Source organism: Accipiter gentilis, chromosome 29, assembly GCF_929443795.1.
Source record: "Accipiter gentilis chromosome 29, bAccGen1.1, whole genome shotgun sequence".
NCBI lineage: Eukaryota > Metazoa > Chordata > Aves > Accipitriformes > Accipitridae > Astur > Astur gentilis.
Genome location: NC_064908.1, coordinates 10,929,160 through 10,951,949, shown reverse-complemented (window position 1 = coordinate 10,951,949; position 22,790 = coordinate 10,929,160). Strand labels below are relative to the sequence as shown.

The following is a 22,790-nucleotide window of genomic DNA, read 5'->3' as shown; positions in this document are numbered from 1 at the left end:
GCCACTGGGGCTTGGGCTGTGGCTCAGCTCCAGGCTTGCTCATTAAGCAGGATGAGCCAAGAGATCAAATCAATTTTTATGTTCCAGCTAAAACATTTCACTGGTGTAACGCCTGGCTGACTGTCAGTGTTACTTGATCCTAACCACAGGTCTAACACGACAGGGAAGAAGGAGAAATGAAATACTTGTCACGATGTGCCAGAATTACATCCAAATACAGTAAGGGCTTACAGGAGGGCTCCCTCACGGCTCAGGAGCCAAGGAACCCACTGGTTCGCAACAGCGGCGGGGCTCTTCACAAGCACCCCCTGAACAGTGCCTGCATGAAGCTGAAGCCTTGCTCCAAGAATCCCTGGGCACTGGCATCAAATAGCTCATGCATCTTAAACTTGACAGCACAAGACTCCCACAGGCAAGGTGCTGCACAGCGCAAAACTGAGGCATGGGAAATCTAAGGGACACTTTCAGGGTCACAGTGGAGAACCAGAGATCTGTACCTCAGGCATCTAAAGCCCATACGAACTGTCCAGCCCCTGGAGTGCTCTTCCCAACAAGCCTAGCTGCCATGGCTCCCTCTGCCTAACCTCTGCTTAGCTCCAAGCTGCTTCCACCCCCTGATCTGGCACTTGTATCAAGAGGTACCCACCATGCCTATTCACAGCCGGTGCCTCCTTTTCCCTTCCCTTTTTTTTTTTTTTTTTTTTTTTAACCTTTCTTTCTGAAAGTCTAACCTAAATCCCCAACAGCATCCTTCTAGCCTCTTTCATGTGACTCTGCTTCATCATCCACCCCGGAGCCTGATGCCACTGCTCAGCAGGAGAGCCCAGGTTGCAGCTGAATGCCAAAGGACAATATTTATATGTTGAGTCTCTGCACAGTTGGCTTTTAGCACCTAGGGGCTCTCTCCTCCCTTTCACACAGCACTGAGCGTATTGCCAGCATCCCCAAGCAGTGCCAGCACGGCCACCTCTCTACGGAGATAGGTGGGTGAATACTCTCATCTATAACAAATGCAGAAGCTAAACGGCTTCTGTCATGCAGGTAGATTAATGTCCTGAGCTCCCAATAAAGCCAAAGAGAACGGAGTGTCCTCCAGCAAAGCACAAGATATTTCCCATAACCAAGCCTTTTGTGACTTGTCCAACACCAGCGAAAGGCCAGTATTAACACTCACTTTTGTCTCAGACACAGAGCGTCATTAGGCCACTGCTTCATTATGTTAACAAGATGGCAGCTGTATCTGATTATTAATTCATTTAAAGATATGTTTTGAAACAATTGACTTGAAAGCAGCCTACTGCTGCTTGCAATGTGCTGCAGAGACCAAAAATGCTTTTCTATTACCTTTCATCTTCCTTTCTGCAGCCCTGGCCATGGCCCATGTTCCTGGTGCATGTGGGGAGGCAGAGCCCTTGTGTCTGGCTGCCCTGAGATGAGTTTCTCATGTTCCTGGAGCTTCTTGCTGCTGCAAGACCAGAAGCAGCTTTGCTCCAGCCAGTCCCATCCCATCACCATGAAATGGTCAGCAAAGCCCTGCCTGCTCCAACATCCTTCTCCCAGCCCATCCCCATCCCAGCAGCACAACGCCAGCTCTCTGGGGACCCTGCCTACTTTCAGCTTGGTGCTCCCTGTGGCTGGGGCATCACCAGGGGGGTCTCGCAGCCTGCCAGCCTCACGGCCGAATCCCACATGCTGCTGACTTCACACAGGGCTGATCAAAGGGAGCAGGAGCTGGTTTGGTAGGGGAAGGAGCATATAAATACTCCACAGCGCTTCCTTGACAGCAAGGCTTCCATCAGCAGTGGGGAGTTACTGGGAAAACTATGACGGCCCCTGCAGAAAAAAGACCCAGCAGCCCCCAAGGAAGGGAAACCTGAGTAGTTTCTACTGGGGTTGCTTGATCACAGTTTGCATCAGCGATGAGATCCTGGTTCTGCAATCCCAACATAACAAACACACAATTAAGTGAAATTTGGTTTACACACAGCCTCATGAACAGGCAAGTGATGGCCTCTGTTCAACGGGTGGCAAATCTTAGGTCTTGGGAGGTTTACAGACTGCAAATTAGACCAAGTCAAACACAGAATAATCCCCAAACCCTGCCCCTCTCTTTTCTCTAAGCAGACAGCACAGCTGCTCACAAACTCCCACTCCCCTCCAGCTTCTGCAACACAATCTAAATCTATATTTCATGTGGTGAGAGGGATAGGGGATTTCCACGTCCCTAGGCATGTGTGCCACTGACCAGCAGCCAGCAAATTGGCTTACTAAGGCCGTGCCCCAAGGGTCAATCTGAGACCTGATGGATCTGCAACTCAAAGCTGACAGCTTCTCCAAGCTGGTGCAAACAGACAACCTGCCACCACTCTGCACTGCCCACAACCCCATTCAGTGCATGCCAAGGACCAAGCGAGCCTGGTAGTAATAGCACATGTTTAAATAACTTATTCAAATAACCTATTAAACATGGCTCAACCTGATTAAATCCTCTTGGACAACACAAAAGCAGCAGAAGAACAAAGACCTTTGCCATAGGAAAATGCTGGCTAGTGCATGGCAGGGACTGGATACCCTGATTGGAGACTGTTGTGCTGCAATGAACTTAAGCAAAAAAAAAAATCTCACATTTCAGCTCCTGATTTCCAAGTTTCTAATCAAAACACCATCTTTGCCCTTCTCCCAAAATCATTGCTGTCTCCATTTGCGGTCCCTTTATTGCTGCACTGGGACAAAGAGAGAGAGCTCAGGAATGTCCACACACAAGGCTACATCAAGACAACCCTTATCACCACAGACCAACATGTGAACACACTGACTGTATGGTAAGCCTATAATTAATATAAATTATACAGACTTCCTGATGACTTTGACTTGCACAGGAAGCTGCTGCACAGGGTAGGATGTCAGTGCAGGCCAGCTGCCAGGCACTGCCCATGCAGGGGGGACTAACTCTCCATGGCAGACCCCCTTCTGCACCTGCATCTCCATGGGTACAGTCACCACAATGCAAACCCACTCCTGCTCACAACTGGAGCTAAGGAAACACACTCCAAGCTTCATGGCTCAGGGTCGAATTCCCTTTTGCTACTGCTGTGGTTGGCAGGCACCTCTCGAAGAGAGTAGCTGTGCAGCAGCCTTCCCCAGAGCTTCTCTGCCAGCACCTAAAGGCAGACAAAATGCCTTTATAGGTGTTCTTCTGTTGATTTTGGAGCTTTAAATGAGACCTTAAGGGCAGAGTCTGCAGAAATGTAAAGTCACAGACCATCCTCCCATGTACCAGAACCAATCTGAGTTACAAATCCCAGAACAAGGTCTAGGCTGGTCCTGCCAGCAGATCTGCAGCTAGTGGTCCCTGGCTGTGCAAAGATGCTGCTTTGGGCTCTCAAGCTGTTAGAAACCCATTTAGATTTAAGAGTTACCCCACTTTTTTACCAGTAGAGCAACAAAACAATGCTCTTTGCCTCTGAACAATGAGCCATTCTGCTGCTTACATTTTAAGTTTCTTCTTTCAGCCACTTTTGACAGGAGTAGCAACCCTGAGGCGATTGCCCCGGATTTCCAAGGAAGAAATTCTGCCACCACTTTGCTCAGCACATTGTCCATCGATGTGAAAAACAAGCAATTAATGGGCTAACATATAATCCTTTTGAAATGTTTCCAGAGTGGGGTTCAATAAAGAAGGGATCTAATTTGACAGATACAGCCAGAGCTGAAACACCACAGACCATTAGTTCTTTACTATGTTTTTAATCAAAATGTATAGTACACCTAGAGTTTACTCACTTTAATCTAATCAATGGCAGAGCCTGACTTATTTGGGGCAATTAAAGTGTAATCTTCCCTCGGATAAGTGCTTTTGCATTGAGGAATACTCTCAGCTGTCTTCAAGAGATGAACTCTTTTACCCTTCATCTGATTTTTCACAATTCACTCCTCGCTACTTCTGTTAATTAGTGACGCTATTTATGGTTGATTTATTTCTATCTGTTCCTATTCTTAGGATTAGGTGAACACAGAAATTACTAAGAACAAAATAAAAAATATTAAAAGCATGTACAATGAGCACACCGAGCCCCACCTTACCCAGCACATTTTCTCTAGGCACTAAGTAACTCTCTGTCATGGTTTAACCCCCGCTGGCAATTAAGTATCACACAGCCACTTGCTTGCTCCCCCCCCACAGTGGGATGGAGAAGAGAATCGCGGGGGGGGGGGGGGGGGGGGGGGGGGGGGGGGAGTGTAGAAAAAAAAGTAAAACTCATGGGCTGAGATAAAGACAGTTTAATAAGACAGAAAAGGAAGGGAAAATAACAATAATAAAAATAATAATAAGAGAATATACAAAGCAAGTGATGCACAATACAATTGCTCTCCACCTGCTGACCTGGTGCCCAGCCAATCCCTGAGCTGCGGTGTCCCCCGGCCAACTTTCCAGTTTATATACTGGGTATGATGTCATATGGTATGGAATATCACTTCGGCTCATTTGGGTCAGCTGTCCTGGCTGTGTCCTCTCCCAGCTTCTTGTGCACCCCCAGCCTCCACTGGCAGGTCAGTATAAGCAGCTGAAAAGTCCTTAACTTAGTATAAACACCGCTTAGCAACAACTAAAGCATCAGTGTGTTATCAACATTCTTCTCATCCTAAATCCAAAACACAGCACTATACCAACTACTAGGAAGAAAATTAAATTTATTCCAGGACACTCGCACTGAGCTCTTCATCAGAGACAGACAGACCTTGCACAAGCAAGTATGATGGCAAAGAACCCAAATTTGCTGAGAAAAGCCATTTTGAGGTCAATCTGTGGAATCAGTGATGACCTACTCTATTCACAAAATAGTCACAGACTCAAATTTAAACCAGTCACTTCTCTGAGATGCTACATAGTCCACATTACCATAATATCCCAAAGTGTCAATCTTCAATTCTGGTAAGTGCAAAGTGCTTTCACAGATGGAGAATGAGGTATACAGGCTTCATATGAACTTAATAGGTTCCAGACCAAATCTAAGTTGCATCTGAAGTCCCTGAATGCATAGCTGTGGTCAAGCATAAGCTTTGCCTATTCTAATTAAGAAATATTCATTATTACATGCACTGTATTTTTAAGCAAAATCCCTGGTGGAAAGTCTGGACCCCATTCTGCTGAAAACCCTGGAGAAAATACGTCTGCCCCAAAATCCAACCTGGTGGAGTGTAGGCCAATATATTTGTCAGATTAGAGCACGAGACACTTGGCTTCCCCCTTAAAAAGATACTCTCAAGCCTAGAATCTAGCAGGACATTGAATAACTTTATTGCATTTCAGGTTTTATTTTAAACAAAGATGACCACAAAAGGGCACTGGAGGGATTTGCATAAACTTCTTAAAATATTGCAACCTTCAGAAATAAGTCCAGGGGTCTAGGAGATAAAGAAGGGGCCTCAGTCTCCCATCAATAACATACTGGGAATTGCTGAGGAGGACTACAGCATCTTCGTCACCTTCCCAAGAAAGTCATACCTTAACATCTCATTCAGTAGAGCTGTGAAATATTTTTTCTCTATTCCATTTATTCAGTTATCAAAAAGGTATTAAAATGTATTACTTTTCAAAAATATTCATTTTTCTTCTCTTTTTCCTACCTTTTTCCCCCAACATCTCTTTGAATCAATTGAAAACAGAACAAGAAGAAGAAAGAAATACATTTTTTTAAAAGGCTTTCATGTTTTAAGTCTTACATAGCCTTTTTCACACAGAAACACCACCAGGCCCTGCACTGAGGAAGTCTATTGCTATCCCCAGCTTTACAGAAGGTGAAATTGGGTCACAGCCAGGTGAAAGGAGAGCTCCTTCCACATTTCCCAGCAGACCAGCAAGAGAAGTCCCATCTCTCAAGTCCTGATCCAGTGTGCTAGCTTATACGAAATACCAGAATCTGAAAAAAAGCCCCTCCCCCCCCCAAGTTCCAGTTTAAATACAACCTTGGCACAAATTCAGTCCAATAACTTTGGTTACTGACTTTCAGATGTTACAGTCCATTTGCACAGAGCATCTGGTGTTCAGCTCTGCAGGGACATGACAGCCGGCAATGGGGGAGTGCTGGCGATTGACCCTTCTGAGCAAAATTAAATTGGCAGAGAGGTGCATTTCCAATGGATGCTTAGGGGTTGTACCAGCCACAGGGGGGAGATGCCAGAGCACCTGCCTGGTGTGCTCATCTGTGTGAAGAATAAAACTAGAATGGGTTGGTTAATGAAATTAGTGGTCAGCCGAAATCACACTCCCACATGTGCTACATACTGCGTGACAGGGTTGGATTGGGGTTCAAATACCCGCCTTGAGCTTCCCTCCATCTGGGCTCAGTGAGTTTAGGTCATTCAGAGCAGGTGCCCTTGTATGTAGAGGGGGTGAATTAAAATACAAGAGCCCCAGCACAGCAAGTTGCAAGTTGCAAAGTCACTTGCAACCAGCCCCACAGCCACTTGCTGTTTAGAGAAGCAGAACACAGAGCTGCTCACTACCAGAATCAAAATCAAATCCAGAGTATCTCACATCCTGCAAACAAAAAACAAACTACTCTTGGCCTGAGACCACACACAACCAATCTCCACCAAAGACTCCAAAAGCCTTGACAGGACCAGCTATGGATACGGGATGAGACACCAGGACTGGCATTAGCTCTTATCCCGTTGGACCAAGAGCCCAGCCGAATCTGCAACAAGCTTGGGGTGCAAAAGATAAAGCATCCCTTTGGTGGTGTTGGCAATAAGAGCCTGTCCAGGGCAGGAGAACACAAAAGGCAGCAGCGTTCAATGCAGTGGCAACTCATACCTGAGCAGAAGGCAAGGGGAGGTAGTTTGATTTCAGAAAATCACCCTGAAAGCATAACTTAATTTGCATTCATTTATCACTTTATATTCTCAGAAGCCACTGTCTTACTGTCACTGCCTTTAACATCACACCAGTCCCAATAATTGGGAAAGGTGCTTTTTTTACCCCTCTAAACACACCTAAAGCAGGAAATGCTGTAGCAGTCCGACCTGCCCTGTGCTTTCACACCAGACAGCAGTGCCCATCCATGCGATGCAGCAGCACAGCTCTGAGGGAGTCCTGTGCGATGTTCTGCTAAAGAAACCACTGATTTCCAGACTGAGCCAGTGCTCTGTAGAGTTGATAATGCAGATCTTGTTGCTTCTCCATAGGGCTGGTTATCCTTTGCACTGACATGGCCATGCTGCTTCCATCCAGTCACAGAGCTATTCCCCTCTGCCTGCTCATCCCCGCACCCTGCGGGGCTGCCCTGACACCCAGAGGTCCCAAAACAGCCACAGCACGTTTGAAAATCAAATGCACAGCACTCGGGCAACAAGTGTGATACATGTGCCTTATGCTTCCCCAGTGGACATACAGGTACCCTAAACATAAGGTGAACGACTATACCCCCATCACAAACCAGAATGATGTGCATCCTCTGGAAGAGAAATACCTTTCACATAGTGGGCAGTAAAAGCAGAGAGGGAAAGGCAGCTCAAGAGATATCTTCACAACGTCAAACAAGAGAGCAAAGCTCCTATCATTTTCTGTGGGGCAGGAAATACAGGTGGAAGCCTCAAGCAGAGGAGATAATTGTTTAAAAAAGGAAAAATAAATACATACAAAAGGAAAAATAAAGACATACACCTAGAATATTAGCCTTTGGGTTTTGATACTTTAGGATTCAAATTTTCTAGCTTTTGTTTCCAATGACAAGAGTTAGTCCCAAATAAGAGAGGAAGGGAGCTATAATTCTCTTGAAATCCAGGAGCTGGGCTTTCAGAGGAAAGCATCCAAACACATAAAATCAACCCAAATACCAGAAGAGTCTCGGTAAAATCCTAGAAGCTGGCAGCACTTTAATTTTGCAATACTGCCGTGTATGAACATGTTTTAACTATAGTCGTTGCATGCAGTAATAATGTTAATTCAGCCAAGCTTAAAGAGAAGCAAATCCTTCCCTTTGTTTCTCCCCTTCTCCAGCCTTACAGAGCTGGGGAGACTGAAAAAGCAAAAATGCTGATGTTTTATGCCTTGATCCGAAGGTTTATGGCACCAGTAAATCAATATGTAAATATGCTAACAGGATTTCTTGATAAAAAATTCATTCTTTCCCAGCTAGTGTGGACTTACTCAGCTGCTTTATTCATGAGCATGCTTGCCTGCCTGGCACTGGGAAAGCTCTTTCACTGTCAAAAATTACAGGCTGGCCAAGGGACTCTACCTATTTTTTTAATAATCTCTCCTGCCCTTTCTTTTATTTTTAAACAGCTGTGCTCTTTTAATTACGGATGTAAACTTGGTCTAGGCAATTCCTATTGGGAACAGGTAATGCACGTCCACCATAAGGAAGGTCAGACCTATAGTGGAGGTACTCGGGAGAAAGCATTATCCCAGCAAACACACAACCAGCCACCCCATGAACTCCACTGGGTAGTTATGGCACTGAAGCTGTCTGGAACATGCATTTCACATACGTGAGCACCTTCTGTAAGGTCGCACAGCAAGTTAAAGGCACAATGATGAGCAGAGTCCAGAAAGACCAAAGCTGTAACCAGAGGCATCCATGTGCATCTCATGGGCTAGCTGCAACCTCAAAACCTTTTGTTTGGCTAGGAGTCTTTAGCTGTGACAGCAGACCAAGGCACTGCCTTGCTGATGACCACAGTGCTCAGCCCACAGGTCACCCAGCAGTGCCATGGGGGAATCTGCACCAGGCCAGACCCATTTATCTCAGCACCCTCAAAAACAATCTCTAACAAAGAGCAAACCTCCCCTACCTGTATTCAATATTCATCATAAATCTAAAAGCAAAATAGCTAGCAAGACCAAGTAATTCAAATAGTTTCACCTAAATGCAACTCAAACTGAGATGCTAAGGGGGCAGCCAACTCATCCAGCAAAACTCCAAGATACTCGAAGATTCAAACCAGCACCACAGGTGCCTCTCATATTTATCTTCAAGTTTCTTTTCTCTGAGCACACAACCAAGTTCTGTTTTCTGCAAAGGCAGAGAGAGCACTGCAGGTCCCCACACAAGGTTAGCACAGAGGCTGTTGGGGTTGGGTTGTGCAGAGTTTGAGGAAGGGTCACGCCTTGAAAAACAGGCACTGCTTTTAAGTTTGAAATTCTTGGAAAGCCAGAGTGCTTTACATGTCATTCATTGCTTGAGAAGACTCATGTGTAAGTCAAGTTACACTTAGAATAAATTCAGTGCTCTCTTGATGTTTTTTCTTATACTGCAAAGCACCAACAAGGCTTCACATATCTGCTATCGTTCACTGAAGAGCCAAAGCTGTCCCCAGGTGAACTCCTGAAGTCAAAAGGAGGGAGAAATACATTATGTATACACACAGACACACGTATTTAGAGCTCTGTTCAGTTTGGTTGCTCATGGACACATGTGATATTTAGATAAGGATTAGGATGCATTCAGACCAAAACATAAGTTTTGTTGTTCTAGTGAGAAGATGCAGAATAAACTTTTACTCCCACTCAGCAGTCCCTGTAGCCTGCAGCCCCTAAGTCAGCAAGACAGAGCCAGTCACATGGACTGATTCCCAGAACACTGAAAAAATCCAATACTCAATCATTTTCTGACTTTGAACATAGGAAATTGTGGGCCAGTGCCCAAAACCATTGTAGATAATAACAATCCTAAGAATAATGCGCAGGCTTCCTCATCATCTTAAATGCAGATCTGGATCCTTCCTGATTTTCCCTCTAAACATTGCTAGCAAAAGCTTCCCAAGAAATTTTCCATAGCAGAAAACTGTTTAAATGAATTACAGTCTTGATTCCATTATATAAAATTACAACAATGGCTATTACATGCATGCTTTCTTCAGCAGAGGATTGGGATTGAGCAGAGTATCAATCTATTTAGGTTAGGCCACCCTCTCATTTTGTCTTCTAATGAGACTACCTCCAGGAGTACAGCTTCTCTAGTTAATTATAAGCAGAAAATATAATTTTAGATACATCTACAGCTCACAGAACTAGCTGGAGCTGAGAGCTCAGTCGCACAAACTTCAGAGCACGGCAAAGCTCCCAAGTCCAACAGTCCTTTGTCAATGCAAACCCTACTTCTCAGGCCCGGTGTCCAAAGCTATTTTATCACTACCATTTTCCTGTTTCAGACAAAACAAAAAACAGTTGGTCATGATGCTCTCAGCTCCATCTAAAGGTATTTCACAAGATTTTGTGACGACATTTTAAATAGAAAAGGACTGCCTGCTGGGGGGGTGGGGGGGGAAAGAGATTTTTCTTAACCACAAGCCTTGCACAATTGTTCCAAATTTGAATGAAAACTGCCTATGAAATTTCAAATTTAAGTTTGAAAATATTTACTATAGTGTAAATTCATTAAGTCTGCAGAAAATTATGAGACTAGCCAGAGCTGCTCTTCTCCATATTCCAAGAGTCTTCACTAGGAGGGACAGTGCTGAACAACAAAAGGTTTTGCCACAAACCAAGCTAATAAACAAACTAACCCTAAAATAAGCAGGTATACCCAGCTTTTTGTGTTGAGTTGATGAGCAGGTGACTTAACTGTTATTAAAACACAGTATCAAATGCTTCAAGTTACACCTGCACTGTTAAGGAAACACCTGGTCCAAAAAATGGGAACTATCCACTTTTTTCTCTTGGCTTCCTCCCATGCCATATGGAGCAGCTGTACAACCGCTAGTCTCTACTACTGGAGGGTTTCACCACGCTGCAGTCTGTGTCTATAATTACTCCCTGACCCTGTGAGGATCTGACCTCTGGCCAGTGAGCTCAACAGCTGCTATCAGTATGGCTACGGCACTACCAGCTCTGCACAGGATAATTGCTCCAAATTTACCTGCTTCTTTGTTCACAAATAAACAAGCAAATATTTTTAATCCAGCTAAATGACAAGTGGTGCTTCCACCTTAACAGCCAATGCAAGTTCTCCAGCTACTTGGGCTGTACCCTGAGCTCCTACACTGCTACAAACCCATGCAGATGAACTCTCTCACTTTTGCATGACTTTTCAGTCTGGACACTAGGCAAGGTGACTTTGACCTAGAGTTTCTCTTGTTTCATGAGCAGTTATCCTGCTTTCCACAGTTACTGGGCAATTTTCCTCCTGCAAGGGATTTGCAGAGCATTTGCTGGATTTTGGCACAAAGAACACAAGAAAGAATAAGATGTTGCTGGAAAAAAATATCTGGATTAAAAATTTCCTAATTGAAAGTCTCTATAGCACTGGGAATTTTATCTGTTGGAGGAAAGGCAGGTTGCTCAGAGAGGCTATAGATGCCCCATCCCTGGAAACATTCGAGGCCAGGTTGGATGGGGCTCGGAGCAACCTGATCTAGTGGAAGATGTCCCTGCTCACTGCAGGGAGGTTGGACTAGATGACCTTTAAATGTGCCTTCCAACACAAGCCATCCTGTAATTCTATAAAAATAAAGAAGGAGGCTTGAATGTCACCAGTGCTGACCCTGAAGGCAGGCAAAAGAGAATGATGGCACCTTCTGCCAAAGAGCAGCTTCAACTCGCACCTTGTTGTAGCACCCTCATGACACATGCCGACAGACTGACCACAGACAGACCTCTACCCAAGCAGACTGCTCCCTGTCTTCTCTGCTGTTGACACAACCCAGAAAACAGCCCTGATGGCACTCACCTGTGGAGTCCCTTAGCCCAGCACCGCCTGAGCTGCCTTGCACCCACACATAAAGCATCCCACTCGTCCCACCACCAAGTCGCCCAGATACAACGCCACACCAATACACCAACAATGTACCCGTTAAAGCAGCTTGCCTTTGCTCCTCCTGTGTACCCCAGGGCAGGTGGTCTGTAGATTAAAGGGCAAAGACTTTCTCCCAGAGCCCTTCTGTCAGAGAACAGAAGGTTCTACCTACAGCTGCAGGTATTTGGGGTTGCCGTAGGAACTACAAGAGCAAAAAAAGTCTTCACTTTTGGTTTTCTTAGAAGCATTCTGTTATTCTTTTCCACTCCAACACCCAGATGCAGCAGTCATGGCATAAGCAGACTGGCATATTTCTGAAAGCATGCAGCTGCCTTTTTCATCCTGTGTAGGAAAGCAATTGCTGGGCATGTAAGAGAGCTGCTTGTACCCTCGATGCTATAATGTTGTCAAGCTGCAAGTGAATTTCTTCAGCTGGAGTTTTTACTTCTTGGCAAGCATTGATGATTAAGCTGTTGTTTGGAGAGATTTTCATTTCTTTTCAGAGAGCAATTGCTCTGTTGAAGGGGCTTTTTAAGTTTGTATGATATATGTCCCTCTCCTGCTGTATATCTTAAATGTCTCCTATTAAACCTGGAGGTGGCCACCCCACAGTCATTTTGAGTATACCTTCACTGAGACATTAAATAAAATGCAGAAGATTCAGCGAGGCACTTAAACTCTTGCTCAGCTTTACACATTTGCTCAAGTACTTTTCCGAACAGGGTAATTTGCTGAATCAGGGCTGAAATGTTCCAACCCTTTTAGCCTTAGAGAGAATGTCCATATGGGCACAGGGTCAGACAGTCTGTGTTTCGAGACAGATGGAGACCCAGGCATGGTCAGAGACATGCATCGCACCCATCTTGGCACCTAAATATTTCAAAGCCATTTTAGCCTTAGGCATGTTCCACATATTCTATTACATTATCTTTGGATTTCTGCAAAACCTTCCAGATGAGGAAGTATGTGAAGCCTGCCATGCAGTAACACTGCATCCCTAAAAGATCTGGGAGTTCAGCCCTTTGGCAAATGGGCCCTATGGCCTTCCAAAATCCAGAAGGAAAGCATGAATAAATGGATATCAGCCAAGGCAGAATTTAGACTGGTATAAGATTGTTGTACTGACAGCTCATCATTCCACATAGGATCCACTAGTTGTACAGATTCCTCCATTTACCACCTGCTTTTCTCTCACAGGGGCCAGCAGAGCAGTTCAGCTAGGCAGGGGAAACTTGTGATCTCCAAGGGATTTTTCAGCTGAACTACAAGTCTGTTGAACACACCAATTTATTATACTGCTAAATTATATATATCTGACATGGTCTCATTAGTAGCAAATATGTTACTCCAAACCCTGTTGTGAGGCTTCTCTCTGGGGAAAAAGGAGATGAAAAATCCAGTCCACCTTCCACTCAAGAGCAAGATGCTCAGGACAGTTTGGGCCTGGAGCTCTAGGGAGGGTTTTGAGGCATAGAGAAATTTGGTTATTTTTATTCTACTAGAATTCTGCCTGGCAGCAGGGCACAGGTGGTAGGCAATTCTGTTTATACAAGAATTTTTGAAACTTGGGGAAGATGCTGAGAGCTACATGACTGTCACACACAAGTGATAACGATAATCTAAATGAATGAACTTTGACCTAAAAGACTCCTTTTTCTACATAATAATAAACCTCCCTGCCACTCAAGCAAAATACATGTCATAACAACACAGTGGGATGGAGCAGGCCTAAAACCAGCAGGAAAAAAAGAGTGAAATCCACACCTCTACAACCAGCTGGAAGATCTACACATCAACCCATTCAAGACATCAGAAGAGGTATAAATGGAACATGGGCAGTGCACAGGCCACATGCAGGCTCTCCCTGTTGGGATGGGTTTCACATATGGTGAGGCTCCAGCCAGAACTTCCAACACAGTTTTGTGCTCAAGTTAATAGTTTGGCTGATATGTTCTGTGCTTTTCTTGCAAGGGCTTTGTCATCCCTAAGTCAGTCCCTGCCTCCTGCAGACTTCCAGTACCAGTTCTGCAGAAGCACCAATCCATAGTCTAGGCTCTTCACTTCTTCTCGCCCAGCTATTCACTGTCGCACTGATCCTGCACTCAGAGCTGCTGCTAGGCTCTTGGCTGCCTGCTCCTAATCCTGCCATTGCTGCCCAACTTTCCTGTAAGTGATTAGTGATACTGAAACACAAGAAATCAACATTAGCCCCACAGCAGCAGCAAGAGACTGGGAATTATCTATCACCTTTGTGTGCACATATAAGATGGCTGATTCCTATTAGCAAATTAAAGTCATCCTAACTCAATAGCGAATGCAATTTAACACTAATAACATTAGGGCATTTTCTCTTCTTTATGAAACTGCAGGGAGAAAGAGAGCACAATTACATCCATGCAGCACCTAAACACAGCGCGGGAGCTCAGGTCCCATCTCTATCATGAGTCCACGACACCAGCACATTACACGTGCACTGCTGGCTCCGTAACGTGGCACCTGGTCCCAGGCACCTCCCTTGGCACTCTGCATTTCCAAGAGCAAACACACAGTGACAAGAAAAGTTCAGCACTGGTGAACATCAGGTCCCAAGGGTAATCTATCCCCAAGACAAGGCTGTGGGAAATTTTACACTATATGTGTAACCCAGCTGTTAGGCAGATGCTGTGTGTTCTTGGCTCTGAGATGCTCTAAAAAGCTGAGAAGTCAGAACAGGCTCTTTGCTATGGACAAGACTGTTGTGGCACATTTCTTCTCACACCTCTAAGCATTGCTTGCTTTATCATTGTTAATTTTTTTCATCCGTTTGCTCCTCGCTTCCCACAGTGTGCTGCATTATTAGATCTCCAACAGGGCTACGTCTACCTCTTTGACGACCCAGGTAAATCTTGAGGCCCTGGCCACATACTGTGTTCCCAGAGAGCCTTTCAGCTCATGCAACACAATATCAGAAAGCCCAAGTAAAAGCAGAGCACCCTTGTTTTCATGCTGCTCTTGCGCAGCTGTTAATGCCAAGCATGGTATCAGTCCCCCGGTCTGTTTTGCTGATACTGCTCTCTTCCAGCCCTGGGTCCTGACACCCCACATTCAACTGTAGCAAAGCTTGCCCCTTGGACACCACAAAGGATGCAGTGTAAAAGAAAGAAACCACATCAGAAATGTGTTGTGTCATTCAGAGTGGCAAAACAAAACCTTTCCTTGTGCTCATTCTTCCTGTTAACGTAACGTAAGGAAAGCATTTCAGCTAATTTTTTCCCCTTTTTCCTGTCTGCTCACACTTTTGCTGGCTAAACAGTTTTGTTCCTCAATATGTTAATTCAGAACAAGGAGAGCTGATACACACGCACATGCATAAAGAGTAATCATAGGAGACTGAACCCATCATAAACCACCTCAGCCACTAACACTGCAGGCTGCCAGCCCCAGGACACACAAATATCACTGTAAACAAAACCTCATTTATCCTCATCCATCTCAGCATCCAGCAATTATAGATTTGTGCTTTAGTGGACTGGCTTCAGGTCATTTCTAACAGACAGCAGACAACAGCACATTAGATGTATTAGGAGAGAAGAGCAATTTAAAAGCCACCTTCACAGAGTCCCACAGGCTCTGCTATTGCATTTACTGCTATACCAAAGTGGGCGTGACAGTCACACATTAGGAAAGCCAAGTGCATAACCTCACAGGAAACCACAATCATCAGCAAAGGGCCAGCAAAAAGCCACTTAAGTCACCTTTAAGCCTTAACTGGCAGGTTTAAGAGGTGCTTGAAAGTGTGGGGGCTCTTGAGCCCAGGAGGAATCTCACAAGCAGGCAGCAAACCAAGAGGAACCTTAATCCAAGTCATCCAAGATGAAGGGATGCTGCTTTTACGTTATTAATTTCCCTTCCGCTTTCCGTTGCACATTCACCTGCACCCTTCCTCCCCCTTCCTGGTGGGCTTTGCACAGGAAACCATCTCACAGTCCAGGCAGCCAGTGCTAGTCACATCCAAACTCCTCCTGAGGAACTCAACTCACAGTTGTGACTGATGAAGACCAAGTGGCAATGGTTCAATCTTTATAGATAAATGCCCCCAGAAAGGCAAATGTGTGCTCTCCAAACAACTGGATCAAACAGATTCTCTTCTGCCCCTACAAGCCCCAACATATCCACCATCCCACCAACAAAACCATCTCGGGGTTGGGCTGGAAATGGAACAATAATTATATCCCAACCTTCTATTTCTGTGTCTTTATAGAAATCAAGAAATCAAAGACATAAAGGGGAATGAAAAATACCAAGTGAATCATAAGCTATTCTAAATTCAGTGAGGGTAAAGTTCTAGCTGGGATCCAATTTAGGGTAGACTTATATTTTATTTGAACTGTTCATTCCTACTTACAAGCATATTAGGTTAGGCCCAGTCCACAGTCTTGAAATACCCACTGGACACTAATATTTGTCAGTAGAAAATAGAAGAAACATGAAAATCTCTTGCCATTAAGATCAAAAGAGAGTAAGTGTACACTTTGACATTTCTCCTTTCCTGCAAGGAGTCCCTATTTTGCAAAGCAAATTCCACCATGTAGCTTTGAACTCCTGCAGAGGAAAGATAAAAGGTGAAAACCCAGCTCTTTGAAAGTCAACATCAAGACTTCTGCCAACTTCAGATGAATCAGGTTTGACCTGTGGTTTGCTGTAGGAGAACTGGGACCACAAACCACACTCCTCACTCAGCTCCTTGGAAGCTCATCATGCACCTCCACTGCAAAGGCATGATTACACCTCACTGAGGGGTATAGACCAGCTAGCTCAAACAGTGCTGGCTGTGTAACCACCATAGCAAGGAGCTTAAAAACCTTGCTAATCCACTGAGTATACAACAGAAAGCATTGCACTCCAAGCTAACCCCAGCTACAGTGCTAGGTCTACCCTAGCTATCTCATTGCAGGCCACCAGCCTGTCTCTTCTCTGGTTACAGTCTTTGTAACAATGCTTCTACTTAGCATAGTAAAAGAATTGTTTTAATTGGGGAATTCATGGGCAGGCACAAGACTTTGCAAAACAAGTTGAGCTTCCCATGGCAATCAGGATCAAAGGCAGGAGAGTGTTTCACAATGGAAAATAAGGTTCTTGCATGGGAAAAAATGAGAATTACTGCTATAAGAAGAGGAAACAAAGAGTTATATTATTGCCTCTTTAAAAAGTTTTACACCTCCAAATAGCCTTTATTAGCAAAATGCAATAGATGAATCACTGTCATTCACAAACACTAAGCATGTAAACAAGATGATCTAAAATACCATTGTTTAATTTGAAAACTAGATCTGGAGGAAGATCAGGACTCAGAAGGAGTCGGATCCCAGGGCACCACAGTTTCTCTTGCTGAGCATCTGCATTATTTCCTCCCACCTCTGTATTTGTCCCCAGTACTCAGCCCCGGTTTTCTTTACCCAGACTCTGCACCTTAGTTTGACAAGAACTTGGAGGCCATCACTGGAAACACTCTCCTCACTCAGCAATGCTAACATTCTAAAGCTCCAGCAGCCACTGGTTATTGTCAGACAGCGATGCTTAAAGCATAACAAGTGCAGCATGGTAATACTTAACGTCTTAAAATACTTTATGAGAACTAATGAATAAATTTACAAATTGGTCCCAAGAGATAATCTGATCACCAGTTACCACTTTACCTCAGTAATGGCTCCCTCAGGCACAAGCAAAGTGGACGCAGCAACCCTTGCTGTCTCACATCACCCTCAACCCCAGTGTGATGCTCCGGGTGAACACTACTTAGAGCAGAAAGTGCCTACCCTGACCAAGAGAGCCCACAGCAGAGCCTGTGTCAGCATCACCAAACTAGGGTGCAGAATGGTTGCATCAGCCCAGTGCAGGGGCTGGTCCACATTGCTGAGAGGCACAACTCCTGTCTCTGGACCTGCCTGGGACTAAACTAGTCCCAGTTGAAGAAAAAGAAGTCAGGTTTGCTACTCTAGGGCATGTTGTACTTGAGCAGCATTGCTGCCCGCAGTGAGCTGGTGCTCTAGGTAGGTTTTTCCCCTAAGTTCATGGTCCATAAGATGCTGTGCCTGTACTTCAGGGATCTCTGATCTGTCTGCACTGGATTAGACTGAAAAACTATTCACAACACTGGACGGTGACACTGAGTCCTCCCACAGTGAGGAAAACAGTTTAGTAACTCTATTTTAATGCATTGCCAGATCACTTTGTAGCCTTGAATTAGCAGGAGGTAAGTGCACTCCATTGACTGGAGAAAAGGTTCTTCCCTGTCCTCAGGACACAGCAACTTTCCTAAATCACCTGTTGTTCCCTGGACCTTTTTGAGCAGAAACAGGCCACAGCTGACACATCTCCAGCTCACAGAAGTGCTTGTCTGGGGCAATTGCTCTGATGCTATTGTACTGCTGATTCAGGAAGGAGTTTTCCCCAGTTTATTCTTAAAGCATTTCACCCAACTGATGATTCAGTCTTTTTGCTTCAAGCATAAATCACCTTCCAGATAAAGTCTTGCTAGAAAGATTTCATTGGCCCTAATTAAAATGAAACTCTGTGAAAGTAGAAACAGTGCATCAGCAAGGAAATATTGGGCTGAGATTTGTGAACTTGCATTCTCCCTGCCCTCCTAATTCCTCAATTTATCACAGAAGAAGTGGTGAATATTTCCAACGTAGATTACTTACTGCAAAGCCTAGCCTTTGATGCTATTTTTCTCTAAATCTGTAGGAAGGCTGCATCTGGACCACATATAAAGTCATCTCAATCCTTTGGAAATGACTGAATAACCCTCCTTTCTTTGGAAAGACCTGAGCCAAACCATCAAACTCAAGACCAAGCTCCCTCTTTCCTGAACATCACTTTACACCAAACTCTTCAGCTTGCCTGATGCCACCACAACCAACTTTTCAGTCTCAAAGCTGCTTTCAGGACAGAGCAAACTCTCCCCTTGGTTAAATTAATGCTGAACTGCTAAAGCATGTCTCACCCTGTGACTGACCCCAGCCATCACCACTGCAAACTAAAAAACCTAACTCTTCTGCACACCCCACAACAAATGCAGTAGCAGGAAAAGAGGAGCAATAACAAAGCCTTATTGATGCAGGGCAATGAATCAATCACCATTTTCCAGAAGGAAATGAATGGCCCATTAAGGAAGTAGTCATAACCTCAACTTCTCCGTAATGGGACTTGGTCCTAGACTGCCTGGCATCAAAGGGTTTTCAGCCCTAAGAACGGACCCCATGTGGGGCTGTCTGCTTTGACAGCAGGAAGGGAAAGTGTTTGCACAAGCAAGGCAACAAACCTACCCCAACCAAACCCAACATGTGGCATTGGGCACACAAAGGGAAGGGTGAAGGAAGAGCATGAGGAACAGCAGCTTTCCCTGCTTTCTACTTAGTTAGTGGGAGAAAAAGTACTAGCCATTTTTCTTACTAATGCATAATCACTGTTTACACAGACTGCATCTTGTCTCTTGTGGTCCCACAGCCTTTTGCAAATCTTAATTAAGCAAAACATTGAAAGTAGGTTCACAGCTCAGCTCTGATGCATCAGGGGAATGCTGGTTTCCTTAAGCAGGCCAGAGGCTGGGGCTGGCAGGGAAACTAGCTCCACCATTGCAAAATTTTCCTAGCCAAAAACATTCTCCCTAGCAGCAGAGAACCCAAATGGTGAATCAAAGCTCCCTGAGCAAGTAATAACCTCCAACACTCACCCACTGTCTGAGCCTAAATATGCTGGCTTACTTCCTGTCCTCCACAAACCGAGGAGAAGGACCATGACACACGTTCGCTTACCCCGCCGTTCAAGTTTTGGATGCAAGAGGCAACATCTTCCAGTTTCTTCCCATATCAACCCAGTATGGGCCCAGTAGGGATTCAGCTGATTCAGGCAGCATTAATATGCAGTTGCTGAACTGCCTGGTGCTGGATGGACGGACTGGTTGCATTGCTGTTAACCTCTGCACAGTCTGACATCCACAAACACCCACCATGCCAGGTTTTCAGTCATTGCTGCAGTGTGGTTTGGGCTTTTGTTTTGTTTTTAAATCTGATGAACTTAAGAGTAGGCACAGAAGAAACCAAAATGAAAGCCAAGCGGCCAGAAAACAGCAGATGACTGAAGCTGTGAAAAAGTTAAGGGCTGCACAGAGTGGATCTTCTCCACCCACATCTTTTCTCAGCTACTAACCTGCAAAAGCACAGCCAGCTCCTCAGCAAGCAGAGCAGCGCAGGGAGGGGGTGACACAGCATGCAGGGCAGAGCCAAGGGAGAGGGGGCAGAGATGGCTGCTGGCACTAGTTACATGAAAGCCATCTGCCAAGTAGTCCCATGGCATGACACACACCACTCGCCCTCCACCCAACAAGCAGACCAGACAGAGACCCTCACATCTGTCAGAGACATGAACCCACCAAGCATTAAAACCTAAGCTGGGGTCTCAGACAAGGCTTGATACTATACAACAAATACTCAACTGCATCTCATCCAGGCATCTGTTTCCAATTAGATTAATGGGTATCTAGAATGATACTATAATAGTTTTCAAAGCAACCCCCAAAATCAATACCCCAATAGTAAGCCTGGTTTTTGCATGTGGTACAAAAGGCAGTTTGGGAGAAGATGATCTAATATACCACATATTGATTAATCAATTCCAGCCAGGATACTAATGGGCTTTTCTTACAACAGTTGGCACTACAAGTAAGGAGTGGGATTGCTGAATGAGAATGGGAGAAACTGGTTGTGTGATGAAGTTTCAGGGTGAGGGGAGGGCATGCAGTGGGGAAATGGGCACTTCTAGATATCGCTCTAAGTGGGCATAGACTGGGAAGAAATGGAGGAACTGAGCAATGAATGGAAAAGTTAATAAATCAGATATATTGGCTTCAAACACAGCAGAATTGTACCTTGCAATTTACTGTGGTTGATATTAATAATACTTTCCGGTTGCTACAGAAACCCTCACAGGAAGGTCTGCAAAAGAGCCCAGCATGGGTCTAGAGTCTATAATGAAGTAGACTGAACACTTTTTAGTCCTACCAGCCAGTGAAATAGTCTGGAGGCTTTATTAATGCCTACCTTAGTTATTTTTCCACATTAGCACTTCTGGCTAGGACAGCGTGGGGCAATTCAGATCATCTATGCACAGCTGTCAGATTGTCCTTCCTTCTACAGTCAACGGAAGAAAGCAGCCAGTGTAGCCATACATTGCTAATCATCACCACTCGCTCCCTCCTTCCTGCTCCTGTACTTGATAAAGTCCTTTACTACCATAGAAAATGGAAGTACAAAACAGCTGGACCACCCTCCAGAGCCAAACCATAGCATTTTACACCCACTGTAGAAGAATGTGAAGACCTAAGCAAATCACAAAGCTGGGAAGAACAGGTCTGCAACAGATACACAGGTCCCTTTCAGTTCCCAAAGGGCAGCTGTCACACTTTGCAAGAAAATATGATCCAGATGCTTGAAACCAGCTGAAGGGCTCTATTCCCAGCCTCTTAGCAAGGGTTAGGTGCTTGCCTCTCAAGACATGACACCTCAAAAGGGTAGGTATAAATTAAGACACCAATGAGAACATTACACTGCCTGAAAGGCAGCGGAGTCATTCAGTTGTTGCTCATTGGGTGAGGTTGCCCTACTCTTTGTAAAATTGGAAATAGTAAAACTGACCAAGAGGTTTTCATCTTGAGTTGCCGTGACAGTCATGATCCTGGGTGGCAGGAGGCACAGCCAGCGAAAACCCTAGCAAGAAAATTCAGTCTGGTATATCTTCTCTACAGCCAACAGAGTCATGCCAGGTGTGAAGGTGACTCATAGGGCTTTGTAAAATTGGATTGGAGTTGCCAAAACTAGTACTGGATGTTGGTGCTAACATACAGCTGATGCTGTTCATTGATGTAGGTTACAAGTTTGATCACGAAGACTAGACCCAGGCAAGAGAAGAAACCCCTAGGTACAAAATATTAATGAGTCACTGGTTTTGCCACCCTATATTGTGCAATTTGGTAACTGATTTTCTATGGGATGTCATGAGAACACGCTCCTACTCGCCCCCACCCATCCTACAACAGAGCACACTTGCATCTTGGAGCAATACACACCAATTCTTACACATGGCTACACCACACTGACACAAGACAGCATGTTGCAGGTAAGAAATTCTGTAGCCTCAAATGACCACAGGCCATGATAGTGGTTCAAATGCTCTTACAGGTTCAGCAGAACAACCCTCGAGAAAATAGGAATAATCCTCCTAAAAAACAGGTTGGGCTGCTAATCAATAGGGGGGGAAAATGCACAAACTAAATTACTTTTTTTCCAGAACAACCTTTTCCAAACTAACACAATGCATAACAGCACCCAAGGAGTCCTATAGCCCTATCAGTGGACTCACATTGTAGAGGATGTCGGTCCATCCCTCCATGGTGATGCACTGGAAGACGGTGAGCACAGCAAAGAGGATATTGTCAAAGTTGGTGATGCCGTAGTTGGGCCCTTGCCAGTACTCCCTGCAGGTGGTCCCACTCTCACACTGCCTGGCAGGAGGCTCCTCTCCGCAAGGAAAATCTCCCACCTCATCACCTGCAGAAAATAAGAGTGGGGAGAAAAGTTACCGACTGAAGCCAGTCAAGCAGTTGGTGCTGCTGCATCCTCTTTTCGCCACTGCATGAATATAATTTACATTTCAGGCTTCCTTGTGCCACTGTGGGCATATAAAAGACATTATGCCTATGTAGTCATTTATATACTGCTATGTTATAAGAGATGGTTTAGTTGCAGGGTGGAGCAAAGCCATCCCTGAAGTCCTCATAATTTATACTTTGCCTCAGCATTCAGCCATCTCATATATGAGAAACACCACCAAAAAAACCCCAGTGCGGTAAAAGCAAGGGCTTGGGAATAGTGTATACTTCAAACACGGTGAGCCAACAATACACCCTCATAGAGCATAGCTAAGCGCTAAATATTGGCACTATAACATTAAAGCAAAAGGGCAGGTTCTTCACCAGTGGCTTAAGCAAGAGCTGCTCATGGATAGCCCCAC

The 22,790-nt window shown here is 44.9% G+C and overlaps 1 protein-coding gene across 5 annotated transcripts in view; it reads right to left on the bottom strand.

Annotated features, from left to right (window-relative positions):
* CACNA1B (calcium voltage-gated channel subunit alpha1 B) overlaps positions 1 to 22,790 on the bottom strand; it is a 308,635-nt gene that overhangs the window by 170,308 nt on the left and 115,537 nt on the right. For all 5 annotated transcript variants that reach the window (XM_049832551.1, XM_049832549.1, XM_049832547.1 and 2 more), the window contains one exon: positions 22,140 to 22,327. In XM_049832551.1, coding sequence (XP_049688508.1) covers positions 22,140 to 22,327 — 188 coding nt within the window. The remainder of the gene's footprint in view (positions 1 to 22,139; positions 22,328 to 22,790) is intronic.